At 51.6% G+C, this 24,338-nt stretch overlaps 1 protein-coding gene across 3 annotated transcripts in view; it reads left to right on the top strand.

The window, feature by feature from the left end:
• LOC135530085 (rab-3A-interacting protein-like) overlaps positions 1-24,338 on the top strand; it is a 77,101-nt gene that overhangs the window by 48,555 nt on the left and 4,208 nt on the right. For all 3 annotated transcript variants that reach the window (XM_064958473.1, XM_064958474.1, XM_064958472.1), the window contains 4 exons: positions 3,676-3,804; positions 13,664-13,776; positions 22,824-22,923; positions 23,506-23,575. In XM_064958473.1, coding sequence (XP_064814545.1) covers positions 3,676-3,804; positions 13,664-13,776; positions 22,824-22,923; positions 23,506-23,575 — 412 coding nt within the window. The remainder of the gene's footprint in view (positions 1-3,675; positions 3,805-13,663; positions 13,777-22,823; positions 22,924-23,505; positions 23,576-24,338) is intronic.

Here is a 24,338-nt window from a genome sequence, read left to right as displayed (position 1 = left end):
ACTCTAAGTCTACACACTCTAAGCTACACAATTACCTTGGATACGAAGACAGCAAAGACAACTATGTAGCTAGCTAACACTACACTAATCGAGTCATTGAGTGTAATAGTTTCTACAGTGCTAGTGGACGTTAGCTAGCTGCTGTGCTAGTGGACGTTAGCTAGCTGCTGGGCAGAAAGCAGTGTAGACTACGTTAGGACGACAAAATACGATCAGCAAAGACAACTATGTAGCTAGCTAACACTACACTAATCGAGTCGTTGAGTGTAATAGTTTCTACAGTGCTAGTGGACGTTAGCTAGCTGCTGGGCAGAAAGCAGTGTAGACTACGTTAGGACGACGAAATACGATAATTACGCAATTATCTTTGATACAAAGACGGCTATGTAGCTAGCTAAGAAGAAATTGCTAAGATTAGACAAATCAAACCGTTGTTCTATAATGAAATGTAATGAAAAGTTATACTACCTGCGGACCGAAGTGTAGATGCGACCGCTCGCTCCAACCCGGAACCCGGAACAGGAGACCCTCTCTCTCTCTTTTTCTCCCCCTCGTCTCTCCCCTGCTCCCTCCCTCCCTCTCTCCCTCCCTCTCTCCCCTGCTCCCTCCCTCCCTCTCTCCCTCCCTCTCTCCCCTGCTCCCTCCCTCCCTCCCTGCCTCCCTCCCTCCCTCCCTCCCTGCCTCTCTCCCTGCCTGCCTCCCTCCCTGCCTCTCTCCCTGCCTGCCTCCCCTCCCTCCCTCCCTCCCTCCCTCCCTCCCTCCCTCCCTCCCTCCCTCCCTCCCCCTCCCTCCCTCCCTCCCTCCCTCCCTCCTTCCCTCCCTGCCTGCCTGCCTGCCTGCCTGCCTGCCTGCCTGCCTCCCTCCCTGCCTCTCTCCCTGCCTGCCTCCCTCCCTCCCTCCCTCCCTCCCTCCCTCCCTGCCTGCCTGCCTGCCTGCCTGCCTCCCTCCCTCCCTCCCTCCCTGCCTGCCTGCCTCCCTGCCTCCCTCCCTCCCTCCCTCCCTCCCTCCCTCCCTCCCTCCCTCCTGCCTGCCTCCCTCCCTCCCTCCCTCCCTCCCTCCCTGCCTGCCTGCCTGCCTGCCTGCCTCCCTCCCTCCCTGCCTCTCTCCCTGCCTCCCTCCCTCCCTCCCTCCCTCCCTCCCTCCCTCCCTCTCATACGGTAATGTCTTTGGGTCAGGGAAATCTTACCCAGAGATAAATCACTGTTCCATCAGCCCTCTCCTTTACCTCTCACTCCTCATCTTCTCTCTGCTGCTGAGGGCTATAGGGTTATTATTCTACATATCTGTCTGCTGCTGAGGGCTATAGGGTTATTATTCTACATATCTCTCTGCTGCTGAGGGCTATAGGGTTATTATTCTACATATCTCTCTGCTGCTGAGGGCTATAGTGTTATTATTCTACATATCTCTCTGCTGCTGAGGGCTATAGGGTTATTATTCTACATATCTCTCTGCTGCTGAGGGCTATAGGGTTATTATTCTACATATCTCTCTGCTGCTGAGGGCTATAGGGTTATTATTCTACATATCTCTCTGCTGCTGAGGGCTAGGGTTATTATTCTACATATCTCTGCTGCTGAGGGCTATAGGGTTATTATTCTACATATCTCTCTGCTGCTGAGGGCTATAGGGTTATTATTCTACATATCTCTCTGCTGCTGAGGGCTATAGGGTTATTATTCTACATATCTCTCTGCTGCTGAGGGCTATAGGGTTATTATTCTACATATCTCTCTGCTGCTGAGGGCTATAGGGTTATTATTCTACATATCTCTCTGCTGCTGAGGGCTATAGGGTTATTATTCTACATATCTCTGCTGCTGAGGGCTATAGTGTTATTATTCTACATATCTCTCTGCTGCTGAGGGCTATAGGGTTATTATTCTACATATATCTCTGCTGCTGAGGGCTATAGGGTTATTATTCTACATATCTCTCTGCTGCTGAGGGCTATAGGGTTATTATTCTACATATCTCTCTGCTGCTGAGGGCTATAGGGTTATTATTCTACATATCTCTCTGCTGCCAAGGGCTAGGGTTATTATTCTACATATCTCTCTGCTGCTGAGGGCTATAGGGTTATTATTCTACATATCTCTCTGCTGCTGAGGGCTATAGGGTTATTATTCTACATATCTCTCTGCTGCTGAGGGCTATAGGGTTATTATTCTACATATCTCTCTGCTGCTGAGGGCTATAGGGTTATTATTCTACATATCTCTGCTGCCAAGGGCTAGGGTTATTATTCTACATATCTCTCTGCTGCTGAGGGCTATAGGGTTATTATTCTACATATCTCTGCTGCTGAGGGCTAGGGTTATTATTCTACATATCTCTCTGCTGCTGAGGGCTATAGGGTTATTATTCTACATATCTCTCTGCTGCTGAGGGCTATAGGGTTATTATTCTACATATCTCTCTGCTGCTGAGGGCTATAGGGTTATTATTCTACATATCTCTCTGCTGCTGAGGGCTAGGGTTATTATTCTACATATCTCTCTGCTGCTGAGGGCTATAGGGTTATTATTCTACATATTTCCTCCTCACTCTCTCTCTCTCCCTCCTAGCTCTCTCTCTCCCTTCTCTAGCTCTCTCTCTCTGTCCTCTCTCTCTCTCCCTCCTAGCTCTCTCTCTCCCTTCTCTAGCTCTCTCTCTCTGTCCTCTCTCTCTCTCTCCCTTCTCTAGCTCTCTCTCGCTGTCCTCTCTCTCTCTCCCTCCTAGCTCTCTCTCCCTTCTCTAGCTCTCTCTCTCTGTCCTCTCTCTCTCTCTCCCTTCTCTAGCTCTCTCTCTCTGTCCTCTCTCTCTCTCCCTCCTAGCTCTCTCTCCCTTCTCTAGCTCTCTCTCTCTGTCCTCTCTCTCGAGCTCTCTCGAGCTTTCTCTCTCTCCTCTCGGCCTCTCTCTCTCTCGGCCTCTCTCTCTCTCGGCCTCTCTCTCTCTCGGCCTCTCTCTCTCTCTCGGCCTCTCTCTCTCTCTCTCGGCCTCTCTCTCTCTCTCTCGGCCTCTCTCTCTCTCGGCTCTCTCTCTCTCGGCCTCTCTCTCTCTCGGCCTCTCTCTCTCTCGGCCTCTCTCTCTCTCTCTTGGCCTCTCTCTCTCTCGGCCTCTCGCTGGACTATCAGTAGGAGTGAAACTGAGATCTGTGAGCACTGTAATACAGCAGAATGAATCATCCATAACTATCTTCCTGGAGGAGGCTGAAGAGGGGATCTGGTCTGTTGGTGTGTGGAAGTATGTGTGTGACACTAAAGTGTCTACTTTGCTCCTCCTCCTCTTCCTCCACCCCCTCCTCTTCCTCCACCCCCTACTCTTCCTGCTCCTACTCTTCCTCCACCCCCTCCTCTTCCTCCACCCCCTCCTCTTCCTCCACCCCCTCCTCTTCCTCCACCCCCTACTCTTCCTCCACCCCCTACTCTTCCTCCACCCCCTACTCTTCCTGCTCCTACTCTTCCTCCACCCCTACTCTTCCTGCTCCTACTCTTCCTCCACCCCTACTCCTCCACCCCACTACTCTTCCTCCACCCCACTACTCTTCCTCCACCCCCTACTCTTCCTCCACCCCCCTACTCTTCCTGCTCCTACTCTTCCTCCACCCCCTACTCCTCCACCCCCTTCTCCTCTTCCTTCACCCCCTACACCTGCTCCTCCTCCTTCCTCCACCCCCTTACTCCTCCCCTTCAGCTGGACAGTCTCCTGTTTAGTGAGTTTAAGTTGTGGAAGGAGGAGCCCAGTCTGGAGAGGAACAGCTCCTTCCTGGAGAGAGTCTACAGAGAGGACATCTACCCCTGTCTCACCTTCTCCAAGAGTGAGGTACACACCACACACCTCACCTTCTCCAAGAGTGAGGTACACACCACACACACCTCACCACCTCCAAGAGTGAGGTACACACCACACACACACACCTCACCACCTCCAAGAGTGAGGTACACACACACACCTCACCACCTCCAAGAGTGAGGTACACACCACACACACACACCTCACCACCTCCAAGAGTGAGGTACACACCACACACACACACCTCACCACCTCCAAGAGTGAGGTACACACACACACCTCACCACCTCCAAGAGTGAGGTACACACCACACACACACACCTCACCACCTCCAAGAGTGAGGTACACACACACACCTCACCACCTCCAAGGGTGAGGTACACACCACACACACACAAACCTCACCACCTCCAAGAGTGAGGTACACACCACACACACACACACCTCACCACCTCCAAGAGTGAGGTACACACCACACACACACACACCTCACCACCTCCAAGAGTGAGGTACACACACACACACCTCACCACCTCCAAGAGTGAGGTACACACCACACACACACACCTCACCACCTCCAAGAGTGAGGTACACACCACACACACACACCTCACCACCTCCAAGAGTGAGGTACACACCACACACACACACCTCACCACCTCCAAGAGTGAGGTACACACCACACACACACACCTCACCACCTCCAAGAGTGAGGTACACACCACACACACACACCTCACCACCTCCAAGAGTGAGGTACACACCACACACACACACCTCACCACCTCCAAGAGTGAGGTACACACCACACACACACACCTCACCACCTCCAAGAGTGAGGTACACACACACACACACACCTCACCACCTCCAAGAGTGAGGTACACACCACACACACACACCTCACCACCTCAAAGAGTGAGGTACACACCACACACACACACACCTCACCACCTCCAAGAGTGAGGTACACACCACACACACACACACCTCACCACCTCCAAGAGTGAGGTACACACCACACACACACACACACACCTCACCACCTCCAAGAGTGAGGTACACACCACACACACACACACACACCTCACCACCTCCAAGAGTGAGGTACACACCACACACACACACACACACACACCTCACCACCTCCAAGAGTGAGGTACACACCACACACACACACACACACACACACCTCACCACCTCCAAGAGTGAGGTACACACCACACACACACACACACCTCACCACCTCCAAGAGTGAGGTACACACCACACACACACACACCTCACCACCTCCAAGAGTGAGGTACACACCACACACACACACACCTCACCACCTCCAAGAGTGAGGTACACACCACACACACACACACCTCACCACCTCCAAGAGTGAGGTACACACCACACACACACACACCTCACCACCTCCAAGAGTGAGGTACACACCACACACACACACACCTCACCACCTCCAAGAGTGAGGTACACACCACACACACACACACCTCACCACCTCCAAGAGTGAGGTACACACCACACACACACACCTCACCACCTCCAAGAGTGAGGTACACACCACACACACACACCTCACCACCTCCAAGAGTGAGGTACACACACACACACACACACCTCACCACCTCCAAGAGTGAGGTACACACCACACACACACACCTCACCACCTCCAAGAGTGAGGTACACACCACACACACACACACCTCACCACCTCCAAGAGTGAGGTACACACCACACACACACACCTCACCACCTCCAAGAGTGAGGTACACACACACACACCTCACCACCTCCAAGAGTGAGGTACACACCACACACACACACCTCACCACCTCCAAGAGTGAGGTACACACCACACACACACACCTCACCACCTCCAAGAGTGAGGTACACACCACACACACACACCTCACCACCTCCAAGAGTGAGGTACACACCACACACACACACACCTCACCACCTCCAAGAGTGAGGTACACACCACACACACACACACCTCACCACCTCCAAGAGTGAGGTACACACCACACACACACACACCTCACCACCTCCAAGAGTGAGGTACACACCACACACACACACACCTCACCACCTCCAAGAGTGAGGTACACACCACACACACACACACACACCTCACCACCTCCAAGAGTGAGGTACACACCACACACACACACACACCTCACCACCTCCAAGAGTGAGGTACACACCACACACACACACACACACCTCACCACCTCCAAGAGTGAGGTACACACCACACACACACACACACACCTCACCACCTCCAAGAGTGAGGTACACACCACACACACACACACACACCTCACCACCTCCAAGAGTGAGGTACACACCACACACACACACACACACCTCACCACCTCCAAGAGTGAGGTACACACCACACACACACACACACACCTCACCACCTCCAAGAGTGAGGTACACACACACACACACACACACACACCTCACCACCTCCAAGAGTGAGGTACACACCACACACACACACACACACCTCACCACCTCCAAGAGTGAGGTACACACCACACACACACACACACACACACCTCACCACCTCCAAGAGTGAGGTACACACCACACACACACACACACCTCACCACCTCCAAGAGTGAGGTACACACCACACACACACACACACACACCTCACCACCTCCAAGAGTGAGGTACACACCACACACACACACACACACACCTCACCACCTCCAAGAGTGAGGTACACACCACACACACACACACACACACCTCACCACCTCCAAGAGTGAGGTACACACCACACACACACACACCTCACCACCTCCAAGAGTGAGGTAAACACCACACACACCTCACCACCTCCAAGAGTGAGGTACACACCACACACACACACACCTCACCACCTCCAAGAGTGAGGTACACACCACACACACACACACCTCACCACCTCCAAGAGTGAGGTACACACCACACACACACACACACCTCACCACCTCCAAGAGTGAGGTACACACCACACACACACACCTCACCACCTCCAAGAGTGAGGTACACACCACACACACACACACCTCACCACCTCCAAGAGTGAGGTACACACCACACACACACACACCTCACCACCTCCAAGAGTGAGGTACACACCACACACACACACACACCTCACCACCTCCAAGAGTGAGGTACACACCACACACACACACCTCACCACCTCCAAGAGTGAGGTACACACCACACACACACACACCTCACCACCTCCAAGAGTGAGGTACACACCACACACACACACACTTCACCACCTCCAAGAGTGAGGTACACACCACACACACCTCACCACCTCCAAGAGTGAGGTACACACCACACACACACACCTCACCACCTCCGAGAGTGAGGTACACACCACACACACACCTCACCACCTCCGAGAGTGAGGTACACACCACACACACACACCTCACCACCTCCGAGAGTGAGGTACACACCACACACACACACCTCACCACCTCCGAGAGTGAGGTACACACCACACACACACACCTCACCACCTCCGAGAGTGAGGTACACACCACACACACACACCTCACCACCTCCGAGAGTGAGGTACACACACACACACACACCTCACCACCTCCGAGAGTGAGGTACACACCACACACACACACCTCACCACCTCCGAGAGTGAGGTACACACCACACACACACACCTCACCACCTCCGAGAGTGAGGTACACACCACACACACACACCTCACCACCTCCGAGAGTGAGGTACACACCACACACACACACCTCACCACCTCCGAGAGTGAGGTACACACCACACACACACACCTCACCACCTCCGAGAGTGAGGTACACACCACACACACACACCTCACCACCTCCGAGAGTGAGGTACACACCACACACACACACCTCACCACCTCCGAGAGTGAGGTACACACCACACACACACACCTCACCACCTCCGAGAGTGAGGTACACACCACACACACACACCTCACCACCTCCGAGAGTGAGGTACACACCACACACACACACCTCACCACCTCCGAGAGTGAGGTACACACCACACACACACACCTCACCACCTCCGAGAGTGAGGTACACACCACACACACACACCTCACCACCTCCGAGAGTGAGGTACACACCACACACACACACCTCACCACCTCCGAGAGTGAGGTACACACACACACACACACCTCACCACCTCCGAGAGTGAGGTACACACCACACACACACACCTCACCACCTCCGAGAGTGAGGTACACACCACACACACACACCTCACCACCTCCGAGAGTGAGGTACACACCACACACACACACCTCACCACCTCCGAGAGTGAGGTACACACCACACACACACACCTCACCACCTCCGAGAGTGAGGTACACACCACACACACACACCTCACCACCTCCGAGAGTGAGGTACACACCACACACACACACCTCACCACCTCCGAGAGTGAGGTACACACCACACACACACACCTCACCACCTCCGAGAGTGAGGTACACACCACACACACACACCTCACCACCTCCGAGAGTGAGGTACACACCACACACACACACCCACCACCTCCGAGAGTGAGGTACACACACCACACACACACACCTCACCACCTCCGAGAGTGAGGTACACACCCACACACACACACCTCACCACCTCCGAGAGTGAGGTACACACCACACACACACACCTCACCACCTCCGAGAGTGAGGTACACACCACACACACACACCTCACCACCTCCGAGAGTGAGGTACACACCACACACACACACCTCACCACCTCCGAGAGTGAGGTACACACCATTTACATTACATTTACATTTAAGTCATTTAGCAGACGCTCTTATCCAGAGCGACTTACAAATTGGTGAATTCACTTTCTGACATCCAGTGGAACAGCCACTTTACAATAGTGAGAGGAGCTTGATTTGGCCTTTACATTACGAGAGGAGCTTGATTTGGCCTTGCAAGACCTTGAGGATTTGCTGCTGCCTCTCTTGCAAACCTTCAGGTTTGTGCTAGAGGATCTCTCTGATTCTGTCAGAGACTTGCGGGATACATGAGACACACACACACACACCTCACCACCTCCAAGAGTGAGGTACACACCACACACACCTACCTCACCACCTCCAGGTACACTAATGCCCAGTGCAGGATGTTTGATAGTTCATGAAGACCTATTCTGTGTCCTGCATGTCGTCAGCTCTATGATTTTAAAACTCATTAAAAATCCTAAATGACTCGAACTGTTAACATTGTTTTACCAAGGGCTCTCTGTTTTGTCTGGTTTCATCAAATACCCTCTGGGCTTCTGTAGTGACCAGATGGACTCACCAGTCTAAACTTCTTTCACTCCTTAGTACCTGTGGTCATATCCATATTCCATCATGGAGCAGTATAATGTCTGGAGCTGTTATAACCTGTGTATTACATCAGGGAGCAGTATAATGTCTGGAGCTGTTATAACCTGTGTATTCCATCAGGGAGCAGTATAATGTCTGGAGCTGTTATAACCTGTGTATTCCATCAGGGAGCAGTATAATGTCTGGAGCTGTTATAACCTGTGTATTCCATCAGGGAGCAGTATAATGTCTGGAGCTGTTATAACCTGTGTATTACATCAGGGAGCAGTATAATGTCTGGAGCTGTTATAACCTGTGTATTCCATCAGGGAGCAGTATAATGTCTGGCTGGTATAACCTGTGTATTCCATCAGGGAGCAGTATAATGTCTGGAGCTGTTATAACCTGTGTATTCCATCAGGGAGCAGTATAATGTCTGGAGCTGTTATAACCTGTGTATTCCATCAGGGAGCAGTATAATGTCTGGAGCTGTTATAACCTGTGTATTCCATCAGGGAGCAGTATAATGTCTGGAGCTGTTATAACCTGTGTATTCCATCAGGAGCAGTATAATGTCTGGAGCTGTTATAACCTGTGTATTCCATCAGGGAGCAGTATAATGTCTGGAGCTGTTATAACCTGTGTATTCCATCAGGGAGCAGTATAATGTATGGAGCTGTTATAACCTGTGTATTCCATCAGGGAGCAGTATAATGTCTGGAGCTGTTATAACCTGTGTATTCCATCAGGGAGCAGTATAATGTATGGAGCTGTTATAACCTGTGTATTCCATCAGGGAGCAGTATAATGTCTGGAGCTGTTATAACCTGTGTATTCCATCAGGGAGCAGTATAATGTCTGGAGCTGTTATAACCTGTGTATTCCATCAGGGAGCCAGTATAATGTCTGGAGCTGTTATAACCCAGTCTGCTATTAGACGATGGTGTCTTCTATCAGCTGCCTCTCGTGTTGTCATTAGTGTTCTGTACTAGTGTTGTCATTAGTGTCGTCATTAGTATTCTGTACTAGTGTTGTCATTAGTGTTCTGGACTAGTGTTGTCATTAGTGTTCTGGACTAGTGTTGTCATTAGTGTTCTGGACTAGTGTTGTCATTAGTGTTCTGGACTGGTGTTGTCGTTAGTGTTCTGGACTGGTGTTGTCGTTAGTGTTCTGGACTGGTGTTGTCGTTAGTGTTCTGGACTGGTGTTGTCATTAGTGTTCTGGACTGGTGTTGTCGTTAGTGTTCTGGACTGGTGTTGTCGTTAGTGTTCTGGACTGGTGTTGTCGTTAGTGTTCTGGATTGGTGTTCTGGACTAGTGTTGTCATTAGTGTTCTGGACTAGTGTTGTCATTAGTGTTCTGGACTGGTGTTGTCGTTAGTGTTCTGGACTGGTGTTGTCGTTAGTGTTCTGGACTGGTGTTGTCGTTAGTGTTCTGGACTGGTGTTGTCGTTAGTGTTCTGGACTGGTGTTGTCGTTAGTGTTCTGGACTGGTGTTGTCGTTAGTGTTCTGGACTGGTGTTGTCGTTAGTGTTCTGGATTAGTGTTCTGGACTAGTGTTGTCATTAGTGTTCTGGACTGGTGTTGTCGTTAGTGTTCTGGACTGGTGTTGTCGTTAGTGTTCTGGACTGGTGTTGTCGTTAGTGTTCTGGACTGGTGTTGTCGTTAGTGTTCTGGACTGGTGTTGTCGTTAGTGTTCTGGACTGGTGTTGTCGTTAGTGTTCTGGACTGGTGTTGTCGTTAGTGTTCTGGACTGGTGTTGTCGTTAGTGTTCTGGACTGGTGTTGTCGTTAGTGTTCTGGACTGGTGTTGTCGTTAGTGTTCTGGACTGGTGTTGTCGTTAGTGTTCTGGACTGGTGTTGTCGTTAGTGTTGTCATTAGTGTTCTGGACTAGTGTTGTCATTAGTGTTCGGGACTAGTGTTGTCATTAGTGTTCGGGACTAGTGTTGTCATTAGTGTTGTCATTAGTGTTGTTCGGGACTAGTGTTGTCATTAGTGTTGTTCGGGACTAGTGTTGTCATTAGTGTTGTTCGGGACTAGTGTTGTCATTAGTGTTGTTCGGGACTAGTGTTGTCATTAGTGTTGTTCGGGACTAGTGTTGTCGTTAGTGTTCGGGACTAGTGTTGTCGTTAGTGTTCGGGACTGGTGTTGTCGTTAGTGTTCTGGACTGGTGTTGTCGTTAGTGTTCTGGACTGGTGTTGTCGTTAGTGTTCTGGACTGGTGTTGTCGTTAGTGTTGTCATTAGTGTTCTGGACTAGTGTTGTCATTAGTGTTCGGGACTAGTGTTATCATTAGTGTTCGGGACTAGTGTTGTCATTAGTGTTCGGGACTAGTGTTGTCATTAGTGTTGTCATTAGTGTTGTTCGGGACTAGTGTTGTCATTAGTGTTGTTCGGGACTAGTGTTGTCGTTAGTGTTGTTCGGGACTAGTGTTGTCGTTAGTGTTGTTCGGGACTAGTGTTGTCATTAGTGTTGTTCGGGACTAGTGTTGTCGTTAGTGTTGTTCGGGACTAGTGTTGTCGTTAGTGTTGTTCGGGACTAGTGTTGTCGTTAGTGTTGTTCGGGACTAGTGTTGTCGTTAGTGTTGTTCGGGACTAGTGTTGTCGTTAGTGTTGTTCGGGACTAGTGTTGTCGTTAGTGTTGTTCGGGACTAGTGTTGTCGTTAGTGTTGTTCGGGACTGGTGTTGTCGTTAGTGTTGTTCGGGACTGGTGTTGTCGTTAGTGTTCGGTACTGGTGTTGTCGTTAGTGTTCCGGACTGGTGTTGTCGTTAGTGTTCCGGACTGGTGTTGTCGTTAGTGTTCCGGACTGGTGTTGTCGTTAGTGTTCCGGACTGGTGTTGTCGTTAGTGTTCCGGACTGGTGTTGTCGTTAGTGTTCCGGACTGGTGTTGTCGTTAGTGTTCCGGACTGGTGTTGTCGTTAGTGTTCCGGACTGGTGTTGTCGTTAGTGTTCGGTACTAGTGTTGTCATTAGTGTTGTCATTAGTGTTCTGTACTAGTGTTGTCATTAGTGTTGTCATTAGTGTTCGGTACTAGTGTTGTCATTAGTGTTGTCATTAGTGTTGTCATTAGTGTTGTCATTAGTGTTCGGTACTAGTGTTGTCATTAGTAATCTGTACTAGTGTTGTCATTAGTGTTCTGTACTAGTATTGTCATTAGTGTTCTGTACTAGTGTTGTCATTAGTATTCTGTACTAGTGTCGTCATTAGTGTTCTGTACTAGTGCTGTCATTAGTGTTCTGTACTAGTGCTGTCATTAGTGTTCGGTACTAGTGTTGTCATTAGTGTTCGGTACAAGTGTTGTCACCATACGACCATTTTAACTTCCAACCCAATACCAGCTTTACTATCACCATACACTATAGCATCACATCACTTGATTCCAAAACTAGATCACACATAGAAAATACATATTTGCCAAAGTTACAGAATAGCACTTGATCCAGACAGATAAATTCAGCTTTTGAGTTCAATATCATTACATTTGAAATGTTTTACTTGCAACATTGTTCACGGAGACAACCTTATATGCAGTAATGAATAAATTATACAATCATATACAATCAATTAGACTTTTACCAATCTGACTCCATAATGGTAATCAGTTATTGGAATGGTCCATCTCTATTGGTTAACTGGGTAAATCAGGATGTCGACTAGGTCTATTCATAATACAGGTGAATGCATATTATTCAATAGGAGTGTGTGTATTTATTGAGTTATTCAGCTTGTTTTGGCTGATTTCATGAGGTTTCAGACGACAAACAATCTTATTGGTAACGGATAAGAGAACATATTTTATTGTTCTGATGAACACCATTTGTGTAGAAAAAAAAAAAGCAATCTCTTCTTTATAGAAGTGTGCGCTGTCTCTTTAAATGAGTGTCATTTGTTAGGCTGATTGTGGGTATGGAATCTACTGGAAACCAGGAGGCGGCAAAGGAGAGAATTTAGTTTTTGGTGCTGCAAGGGAGACTAAGTCAATTAATAAAGTTTGTGGTGACAATCAGCTTTAAAATCTGCGTATTTTGCATTATGGTTTGGTAATTATCACAAACAAAGTACGAGGGTAGTGAATTCAGCTGTAGTCGAGTTAGGAAAGTTTGCCTACATTTTAAACCTGGAAGCTACCGGTATCATCCTGCATTGTAAAAAAAATTCTGGCCTGTATGGACATTGTTTTGCGAACCGTAATGAACAATTTCATTACGGTCCGTGTAGCATTATTCATGCGTGTCAGTGTCTGTGCAGCATGAGTGGGGACTGTGGAGCTAATGCAGCTCAGAACACTCAAAAATGTACAGAAGTTTCGGTATACCTTGCAACACTATTCTGTACTCTGAATAGACTGATCTGTTACACTGCCCTCTTGTGGGAGAATAGAGGTACTGACAGATGAGAAAAACTGACAATTACTGAAAGAAGTATTTAGAAATGTTGCCTAAAACTAGAAGTAACTGAAGCAGTACTGTCTATAAATATAATGTATTTTCACCCTGACCCCTAACATCTCCTGTAGCTGGGGTCGGCCATCTTGGAGGCAGTGGAGAGGAACACGCTCAGTGTGGAGCCGGTGGGCTTCCAGACGCTGCCTGTCGTCAAGGCCTCTGCTGTGGAGTGTGGAGGACCAAAGTGAGTACGCTAACAACTACCCCAGCTGACAACTACCCCAGCTGACATGCTAACAACTACCCCAGCTGACAACTACCCCAGCTGACAACTACCCCAGCTGACATGCTAACAACTACCCCAGCTGACAACTACCCCAGCTGACAACTACCCCAGCTGACAACTACCCCAGCTGACATGCTAACAACTACCCCAGCTGACAACTACCCCAGCTGACAACTACCCCAGCTGACATGCTGACAACTACCCCAGCTGACAACTACCCCAGCTGACATGCTAACAACTACCCCAGCTGACAACTACCCCAGCTGACAACTACCCCAGCTGACATGCTAACAACTACCCCAGCTGACAACTACCCCAGCTGACAACTACCCCAGCTGACAACTACCCCAGCTGACAACTACCCCAGCTGACAACTACCCCAGCTGACAACTACCCCAGCTGACATGCTAACAACTACCCCAGCTGACAACTACCCCAGCTGACAACTACCCCAGCTGACATGCTAACAACTACCCCAGCTGACAACTACCCCAGCTGACAACTACCCCAGCTGACAACTACCCCAGCTGACAACTACCCCAGCTGACAACTACCCCAGCTGACCACTACCCCAGCTGACACGCTGACCGCTACCCCAGCTGACACGCTGACCGCTACCCCAGCTAACACGCTGACGACTACCCCAGCTGACACGCTGACGACTACCCCAGCTGACACGCTGACGACTACCCCAGCTGACACGCTGACGACTACCCCAGCTGACACGCTGACGACTACCCCAGCTGACACGCTGACGACTACCCCAGCTGACACGCTGACGACTACCCCAGCTGACACGCTGACGACTACCCCAGCTGACACGCTGACCGCTACCCCAGCTGACACGCTGACCGCTACCCCAGCTGACACGCTGACCGCTACCCCAGCTAACACGCTGACCGCTACCCCAGCTAACACGCTGACCGCTACCCCAGCTAACACGCTGACGACTACCCCAGCTGACACGCTGACCGCTACCCCAGCTGAGACGCTGACCGCTACCCCAGCTGACACGCTGACCGCTACCCCAGCTGACACGCTGACCGCTACCCCAGCTAACACGCTGACCGCTACCCCAGCTAACACGCTGACCGCTACCCCAGCTAACACGCTGACGACTACCCCAGCTGACACGCTGACCGCTACCCCAGCTGACACGCTGACCATTACCCCAGCTAACACGCTGACCACTACCCCAGCTAACACGCTGACGACTACCCCAGCTGACACGCTGACCGCTACCCCAGCTGACACGCTGACCGCTACCCCAGCTGACACGCTGACCGCTACCCCAGCTGACACGCTGACCGCTACCCCAGCTGACACGCTGACCACTACCCCAGCTAACACGCTGACGACTACCCCAGCTGACACGCTGACCGCTACCCCAGCTGACACGCTGACCACTACCCCAGCTAACACGCTGACGACTACCCCAGCTAACACGCTGACGACTACCCCAGCTGACGACTACCCCAGCTAACACGCTGACCGCTACCCCAGCTAACACGCTGACCGCTACCCCAGCTGACACGCTGACCGCTACCCCAGCTGACACGCTGACCGCTACCCCAGCTGACACGCTGACCGCTACCCCAGCTGACACGCTGACCGCTACCCCAGCTGACACGCTGACCGCTACCCCAGCTGACACGCTGACCGCTACCCCAGCTAACACGCTGACCGCTACCCCAGCTAACACGCTGACGACTACCCCAGCTGACACGCTGACCGCTACCCCAGCTGACACGCTGACCACTACCCCAGCTAACACGCTGACGACTACCCCAGCTAACACGCTGACGACTACCCCAGCTGACGACTACCCCAGCTAACACGCTGACGACTACCCCAGCTAACACGCTGACGACTACCCCAGCCAACACGCTGACGACTACCCCAGCTAACACGCTGACCGCTACCCCAGCTAACACGCTGACCGCTACCCCAGCTGACACGCTGACCGCTACCCCAGCTGACACGCTGACCGCTACCCCAGCTGACACGCTGACCGCTACCCCAGCTGACACGCTGACCACTACCCCAGCTAACACGCTGACGACTACCCCAGCTAACACGCTGACAACTACCCCAGCTGACAACTACCCCAGCTGACAACTACCCCAGCTGACGACTACCCCAGCTGACACGCTGACGACTACCCCAGCTGACACGCTGACGACTACCCCAGCTGACACGCTGACGACTACCCCAGCTGACACGCTGACGACTACCCCAGCTGACACGCTGACGACTACCCCAGCTGACCGCTACCCCAGCTGACACGCTGACCGCTACCCCAGCTGACACGCTGACCGCTACCCCAGCTGACACGCTGACCGCTACCCCAGCTAACACGCTGACCGCTACCCCAGCTAACACGCTGACCGCTACCCCAGCTAACACGCTGACGACTACCCCAGCTGACACGCTGACCGCTACCCCAGCTGAGACGCTGACCGCTACCCCAGCTGACACGCTGACCGCTACCCCAGCTGACACGCTGACCGCTACCCCAGCTAACACGCTGACCGCTACCCCAGCTAACACGCTGACCGCTACCCCAGCTAACACGCTGACGACTACCCCAGCTGACACGCTGACCGCTACCCCAGCTGACACGCTGACCACTACCCCAGCTAACACGCTGACCACTACCCCAGCTAACACGCTGACGACTACCCCAGCTGACACGCTGACCGCTACCCCAGCTGACACGCTGACCGCTACCCCAGCTGACACGCTGACCGCTACCCCAGCTGACACGCTGACCGCTACCCCAGCTGACACGCTGACCACTACCCCAGCTAACACGCTGACGACTACCCCAGCTGACACGCTGACCGCTACCCCAGCTGACACGCTGACCACTACCCCAGCTAACACGCTGACGACTACCCCAGCTAACACGCTGACCGCTACCCCAGCTGACACGCTGACCACTACCCCAGCTAACACGCTGACGACTACCCCAGCTGACACGCTGACCGCTACCCCAGCTGACACGCTGACCACTACCCCAGCTAACACGCTGACGACTACCCCAGCTAACACGCTGACGACTACCCCAGCTGACGACTACCCCAGCTAACACGCTGACCGCTACCCCAGCTAACACGCTGACCGCTACCCCAGCTAACACGCTGACCGCTACCCCAGCTGACACGCTGACCGCTACCCCAGCTGACACGCTGACCGCTACCCCAGCTGACACGCTGACCGCTACCCCAGCTGACACGCTGACCGCTACCCCAGCTGACACGCTGACCGCTACCCCAGCTGACACGCTGACCGCTACCCCAGCTGACACGCTGACCACTACCCCAGCTAACACGCTGACGACTACCCCAGCTAACACGCTGACGACTACCCCAGCTGACGACTACCCCAGCTAACACGCTGACGACTACCCCAGCTAACACGCTGACGACTACCCCAGCCAACACGCTGACGACTACCCCAGCTAACACGCTGACCGCTACCCCAGCTAACACGCTGACCGCTACCCCAGCTGACACGCTGACCGCTACCCCAGCTGACACGCTGACCGCTACCCCAGCTGACACGCTGACCGCTACCCCAGCTGACACGCTGACCACTACCCCAGCTAACACGCTGACGACTACCCCAGCTAACACGCTGACGACTACCCCAGCTGACGACTACCCCAGCTAACACGCTGACCGCTACCCCAGCTAACACGCTGACCGCTACCCCAGCTAACACGCTGACCGCTACCCCAGCTAACACGCTGACCGCTACCCCAGCTGACACGCTGACCGCTACCCCAGCTGACACGCTGACCGCTACCCCAGCTGACACGCTGACCGCTACCCCAGCTGACACGCTGACCGCTACCCCAGCTGACACGCTGACCGCTACCCCAGCTGACACGCTGACCGCTACCCCAGCTGACACGCTGACCGCTACCCCAGCTGACACGCTGACCACTACCCCAGCTAACACGCTGACGACTACCCCAGCTGACACGCTGACCGCTACCCCAGCTGACACGCTGACCACTACCCCAGCTAACACGCTGACGACTACCCCAGCTAACACGCTGACGACTACCCCAGCTGACGACTACCCCAGCTAACACGCTGACCGCTACCCCAGCTAACACGCTGACCGCTACCCCAGCTAACACGCTGACCGCTACCCCAGCTGACACGCTGACCGCTACCCCAGCTAACCCGGCTAACCCTGCTAACCCGGCTAACCCTGCTAACCCGGCTAACGGCTAACCCTGCTAACGGCTACCCCAGCTAACCCGGCTAACAGCTAACCCTGCTAACGACTAGCCCAGCTAACCCGGCTAACGGCTAACGACTAGCCCAGCTAACGACTACCCCCGCTAACACACTGACTACCACTGCTCATTGTTTACAAAAATTCAGGGTGCAGTGTTTGGAGTAGGCTGTTACTACTACTACTACTACTACTACTATAGATAGACAGATGAAAGATGTACAATTCTCTGCAAAGTTGAGAGGAATTATCAGTAACCATCTACAGTTGTCTATATCATTCATTCATCCTACCGTTTTGTCTTCGTTTTGTTCACTGCTGTTCTCTGTATGTACCTCAGTCACATTCTAACATGTCCTCCACTGTTCTCCATGTTCCTTCTGTTTAATATGCCTCACATTCTAACATGCTCCTCCACTGTTCTCCATGTTCTCCGTGTTCCCTCTGTTTAATATGCCTCACATTCTAACATGTTCCTCCACTGTTCTCCATGTTCCCTCTGTTTAATATGCCTCACATTCTAACATGTTCCTCCACTGTTCTCCATGTTCCCTCTGTTTAATATGCCTCACATTCTAACATGTTCCTCCTCTGTTCTCCATGTTCTCCGTGTTCCCTCTGTTTAATATGCCTCACATTCTAACATGTTCCTCCACTGTTCTCCATGTTCCCTCTGTTTAATATGCCTCACATTCTAACATGTTCCTCCACTGTTCTCCATGTTCCTTCTGTTTAATATGCCTCACATTCTAACATGTTCCTCCTCTGTTCTCCATGTTCCTTCTGTTTAATATGCCTCACATTCTAACAACATGCTCCTCCACTTACACTACATGGCCAAAAGTATGTGAACACCTGCTAGTCAAACATCTCATTCCAAAATCATGGGCATTAATATGGAGTTGGTCCCCTCCATTGCTGCTATAACAGCCTCCACTCTTCTGGGAAGAGTTTCCACTAGATGTTGGAACATTGCTGCGGGGACTTTCTTCCATTTAGCCAACAAGAGCATTAGTGAGGTCGGGCACTGATGTTGGGTGATTAGGTCTGGCTCGCCGTCGGCGTTCCAATTCATCCCAAAAGTGTTTGATGGGGTTTAGGTCAGGCCAGTCAAGTTCTTCCACACTGATCTCGACAAACCACTTGTGTATGAACCTGGCTTTGTGCACGGGGTGTTGTCATGCTGAAACAGGAAAGGTCACTGTGCATTGGGGCAGGTAGCGTTCTCCTGGCATTCTCAAAACCCAGATTGGTCCGTCGGACTGCCAGATGGTGAAGCGGGACTCATCCCTCCAGAGAACACGTTTCCGCTGCTCCAGAGTCCAATGGCGTTGAGCTTTACGCCACTGCAGCCGTCGCTTGGCATTGCTCATTCTGGGCTCGTGTGCTGTTGCTCTGCCATGGAAACCCATTTCATGAATCTCCTGACCAATAGTTTTGTGCTGATGTTGCTTCCAGCAGCAGTTTGGAACTCGGTAGAGAGTGATGCAACCGAGGACAGACTTAAATTTATTTTTTATACACTCAACCCACTTCAGCTCTCGATGGTCCCTTTTTATACACTCTACCCACTTCAGCTCTCGATGGTCCCTTTTTATACACTCTACCCACTTCAGCTCTCGATGGTCCCTTTTTATACACGCTACCCACTTCAGCTCTCGATGGTCCCTTTTTATACACTCTACCCACTTCAGCTCTCGATGGTCCCTTTCTGTGAGCTTGTGTGTCCTACCACTGTTTTTCTCCTAGACGTTTCCACTTCACAATAACAGCACTTACAGTTGACCGGGGCAGCTCTAGTAGGGCAGAAATTTAACGAACTGACTTGTTGAAAAGGTGGCATCCTATGACGGTGACGTTAAAAGTCACTGAGCTCAGTGACGCAGTGGTTAAGGACGCTGTACTGCAGCGCCAGCTGTGCCACCAGAGACTCTGGGTTCGCACCCAGGCTCTGTCGTAACCGGCCGCGACCGGGAGGTCCGTGGGGCGACGCACAATTGGCCTAGCGTCGTCCGGGTTAGGGAGGGTTTGGCCGGTAGGGATGTCCTTGTCTCATCGCACACCAGCGACTCCTGTGGCGGGCCGGGCGCAGTGCGCACTAACAAAGGCTACCAGGTGCACGGTGTTTCCTCCGACACATTGGCGCAGCTGGTTTCCGGGTTGGATGGCGCTGTGTTAAGAAGCAGTGCGGCTTGGTTGGGTTGTGTATCGGAGGACGCATGACTTTCAACCTTCGTCTCTCCCGAACCCGTACGGGAGTTGTAGTGATGAGACAAGATAGTAGCTACTAAACAATTGGATACCACGAAATTGGGGAGAAAAAGGGGTAAAATTTAAATAAATAAAAATACATTTAAAAAAGTCACTGAGCTCTTCAGTAAGGCCATTCTACTGCTAATGTTTGTCTATGGAGATCGCATGGCGGTGTGCTCAGTTTTCTACACCTGTCAGCAACGGTTGAGGTTGAAATAGCCGAATCCACTGATTTTTGAAAGGGTGTCCACATACATTTGAATATATAGTGTATCTCCATGTCTGTGTTTCATATGCTCTCCTTCTGCTCTGTCTACAATATGAATCAGTAATCATCTCTCTAGAATCCTAGGGGGAGATTACAATGTACTGAAACGGCTATCCTCCTTCCTCACCCAACCGTGACCAATCAGAATCCACCGCTGGCAATTGACTTCCTGATAATGTCTCTGACCTTGGTTAGAATATTCGGTGGATTAAAGGAGATTATTTGTTCAAGTTGGGAGGAAGAAGAGAGAATTGGGGGAAATGATGTTTTTGTTCTCAGTGGTTCACTGTCTGTGTGAAGGGAAAACAATGTGTTTACCCAAAGACCGCATTCATTCTGGTTCCACCCTGCTCTCACCATTTTTTTCTTCTCCCCCTCGCTCTGTGTGTCTCTCCCCCTCGCTCTGTGTGTCTCTCCCCCTCGCTCTGTGTGTCTCTCCCCCTCGCTTTGGGTGTCTCTCCCCCTCGCTCTGTGTGTCTCTCCCCCTCGCTCTATGTGTCTCTCCTCCTCGCTCTATGTGTCTCCCCCTCGCTCTATGTGTCTCCCCTCGCTCTGTGTGTCTCTCCCCTCGCTCTGTGTGTCTCCCCCTCGCTCTGTGTGTCTCACCCTCGCTCTGTGTGTCTCTCCCCCTCGCTCTGTGTGTCTCTCCCCCTCGCTCTGTGTGTCTCTCCCCTCGCTCTGTGTGTCTCTCCCCCTCGCTCTATGTGTCTCCCCCTCGCTCTGTGTGTCTCCCCCTCGCTCTGTGTCTCTCCCCCTCGCTCTGTGTGTCTCTCCCCTCGCTCTGTGTGTCTCTCCCTCGCTCTGTGTGTGTCTCCCCCTCGCTCTGTGTGTCTCTCCCCCTCGCTCTGTGTGTCTCTCCCCCTCGCTCTGTGTGTCTCTCCCCCTCGCTCTGTGTGTCTCTCCCCCTCGCTCTGTGTGTCTCTCCCCTCGCTCTGTGTGTCTCTCCCCTCGCTCTGTGTGTCTCTCCCCCTCGCTCTGTGTGTCTCTCCCCTCGCTCTGTGTGTCTCTCCCCCTCGCTCTGTGTGTCTCTCCCCCTCGCTCTGTGTGTCTCTCCCCTCGCTCTGTGTGTCTCTCCCCCTCGCTCTGTGTGTCTCTCCCCCCGCTCTGTGTGTCTCTCCCCCTCGCTCTGTGTGTCTCTCCCCTCGCTCTGTGTCTCCCCCTCGCTCTGTGTGTCTCTCCCCCTCGCTCTGTGTGTCTCTCCCCCTCGCTCTGTGTGTCTCTCCCCCTCGCTCTGTGTGTCTCTCCCCCTCGCTCTGTGTGTCTCTCCCCCTCGCTCTGTGTGTCTCTCCCCCTCGCTCTGTGTGTCTCTCCCCCTCGCTCTGTGTGTCTCTCCCCCTCGCTCTGTGTGTCTCCCCCTCGCTCTGTGTGTCTCTCCCCCTCGCTCTGTGTGTCTCTCCCCCTCGCTCTGTGTGTCTCTCCCCCTCGCTCTGTGTGTCTCTCCCCCTCGCTCTGTGTGTCTCTCCCCCTCGCTCTGTGTGTCTCTCCCCCTCGCTCTGTGTCTCTCTCCCCCTCGCTCTGTGTCTCTCTCCCCCTCGCTCTGTGTCTCTCTCCCCCTCGCTCTGTGTGTCTCTCCCCCTCGCTCTGTGTGTGTCCTCCATCCCTCTTTCTATTCCTTAAACATGATCAGTCCAGTTAGGCTGGCCAGGCCTGGTCTCTCAATGTGCTGTGATGTTGAGCTTTAGGTGATTAGACATTTTCAGGGTAATACTGGGCCTCTTCCTTACCACTTGGTTTCAGAATGGTCTTCCTTACCACTTGGTTTCAGAATGGTCTTCCTTATCACTTGGTTTCAGAATGGTCTTCCTTATCACTTGGTTTCAGAATGGTCTTCCTTACCACTTGGTTTCAGAATGGTCTTCCTTACCACTTGGTTTCAGAATGGTCTTCCTTATCACTTGGTTTCAGAATGGTCTTCCTTACCACTTGGTTTCAGAATGGTCTTCCTTATCACTTGGTTTCAGAATGGTCTTCCTTATCACTTGGTTTCAGAATGGTCTTCCTTACCACTTGGTTTCAGAATGGTCTTCCTTATCACTTGGTTTCAGAATGGTCTTTCTTACCACTTGGTTTCAGAATGGTCTTCCTTATCACTTGGTTTCAGAATGGTCTTTCTTACCACTTGGTTTCAGAATGGTCTTCCTTACCACTTGGTTTCAGAATGGTCTTCCTTACCACTTGGTTTCAGAATGGTCTTTCTTATCACTGTCTCTCTGTTTCTTGTCTCTCCTCACAGAAAGTGTGCCCTTAGTGGCCAGACCAAAACCTGCAAGCACAGAATCAAGTTTGGTGATTCCAGCAACTATTACTACGTGTCTCCTTTCTGTCGTTATCGGGTGAGTTGTCTACAGCACTCTCATTTATCAACCTGTAGTCCCCTACGACGTCTACAGCACTCTCATTTATCAACCTGTAGTCCCCTACGACGTCTACAGCACTCTCATTTATCAACCTGTAATCCCCTACGACGTCTACAGCACTCTCATTTATCAACCTGTAGTCCCCTACGACGTCTACAGCACTCTCATTTATCAACCTGTAGTCCCCTACGACGTCTACAGCACTCTCATTTATCAACCTGTAGTCCCCTACGACGTCTACAGCACTCTCATTTATCAACCTGTAAACCCATACGACGTCTACAGCACTCTCATTTATCAACCTGTAGTCCCCTACGACGTCTACAGCACTCTCATTTATCAACCTGTAATCCCCTACGACATCTACAGCACTCTCATTTATAAACCTGTAGTCCCCTACGACGTCTACAGCACTCTCATTTATCAACCTGTAATCCCCTACGACATCTACAGCACTCTGTTTATCAACGTCTAATTCCCTGCATAAGAACAAGGATTCATGTCCGCCATCTGTTTCACCAGTCTAGACATTTAACCTTGATCTCTCTCTCTCTCCAGATCACGTCAGTTTGTAACTTCTTCACCTACATCCGCTACATCCACCAAGGGCTGGTCAAGCTGCAGGACGGTGAGATCAGCTCGCAGTGCATTTCCTGTAACGCTGCAGCCATGTTGTTTTTGCCTATACAGTCACATGTGAATACACTTTGTCTTTAGTGGTTCTAGCTAATGTGAAGCTTTAGATGGAATACATGGATGGACGTGCTATCAGGAAACCACAGTACAAGGCCACATGCATATGAATAAGTCATGTAGAGTAGTGTGTCTTATGGACCCAGTGGTGCTGTAGATTGGGCTAACTCAGCAGCTATCTGACATGGTGGAATCCTATTAGCATAGAAATGGAATACCTAGAATGGGGAATCCCCATTCACCTCAACATTCTGATTCTATTTCTATGTCCATTACCGTAGAGGGTGGAGGCTCATCAGTCACACAGCTCATTTAGAGAAGTCTCCTCAAGGTTACCGACGAGCACAAGAACGCCGTTGTTTTTCAATAGAGGAGACGAGTTCGGAGCCAAGCGATGATGTTTTTAACGTCGCCACAGAATGGCTGTTCTAGCATTTGGTCGTTTATAGGATTCCCACAATCTTCAACAGTAGCCGTACTGGCAGTCTTGAGTCTCCAGTTGTCATGTTGACTATGTCCCTACAGTCTAGTCAGAATGTGTTGTAATGTGTTATAATGTCCCTACAGTCTAGTCAGAATGTGTTGTAATGTTTATGCTCTCTTCTGTCCAATCCTCCTTTCCTCCCTCCATCTCCTTTCCTCCCTCCATCTCCTTTCCTGTTCTCCATCTCCGTTCCTGTTCTCCATCTCCTTTCCTC

The sequence above is a fragment of the Oncorhynchus masou genome, unplaced genomic scaffold, assembly GCF_036934945.1.
Source record: "Oncorhynchus masou masou isolate Uvic2021 unplaced genomic scaffold, UVic_Omas_1.1 unplaced_scaffold_1251, whole genome shotgun sequence".
NCBI classification, from domain to species: Eukaryota; Metazoa; Chordata; class Actinopteri; order Salmoniformes; family Salmonidae; genus Oncorhynchus; species Oncorhynchus masou.
Note: the sequence above shows the minus strand (reverse complement) of the source record. Positions and strands in the feature narration are given on the sequence as shown.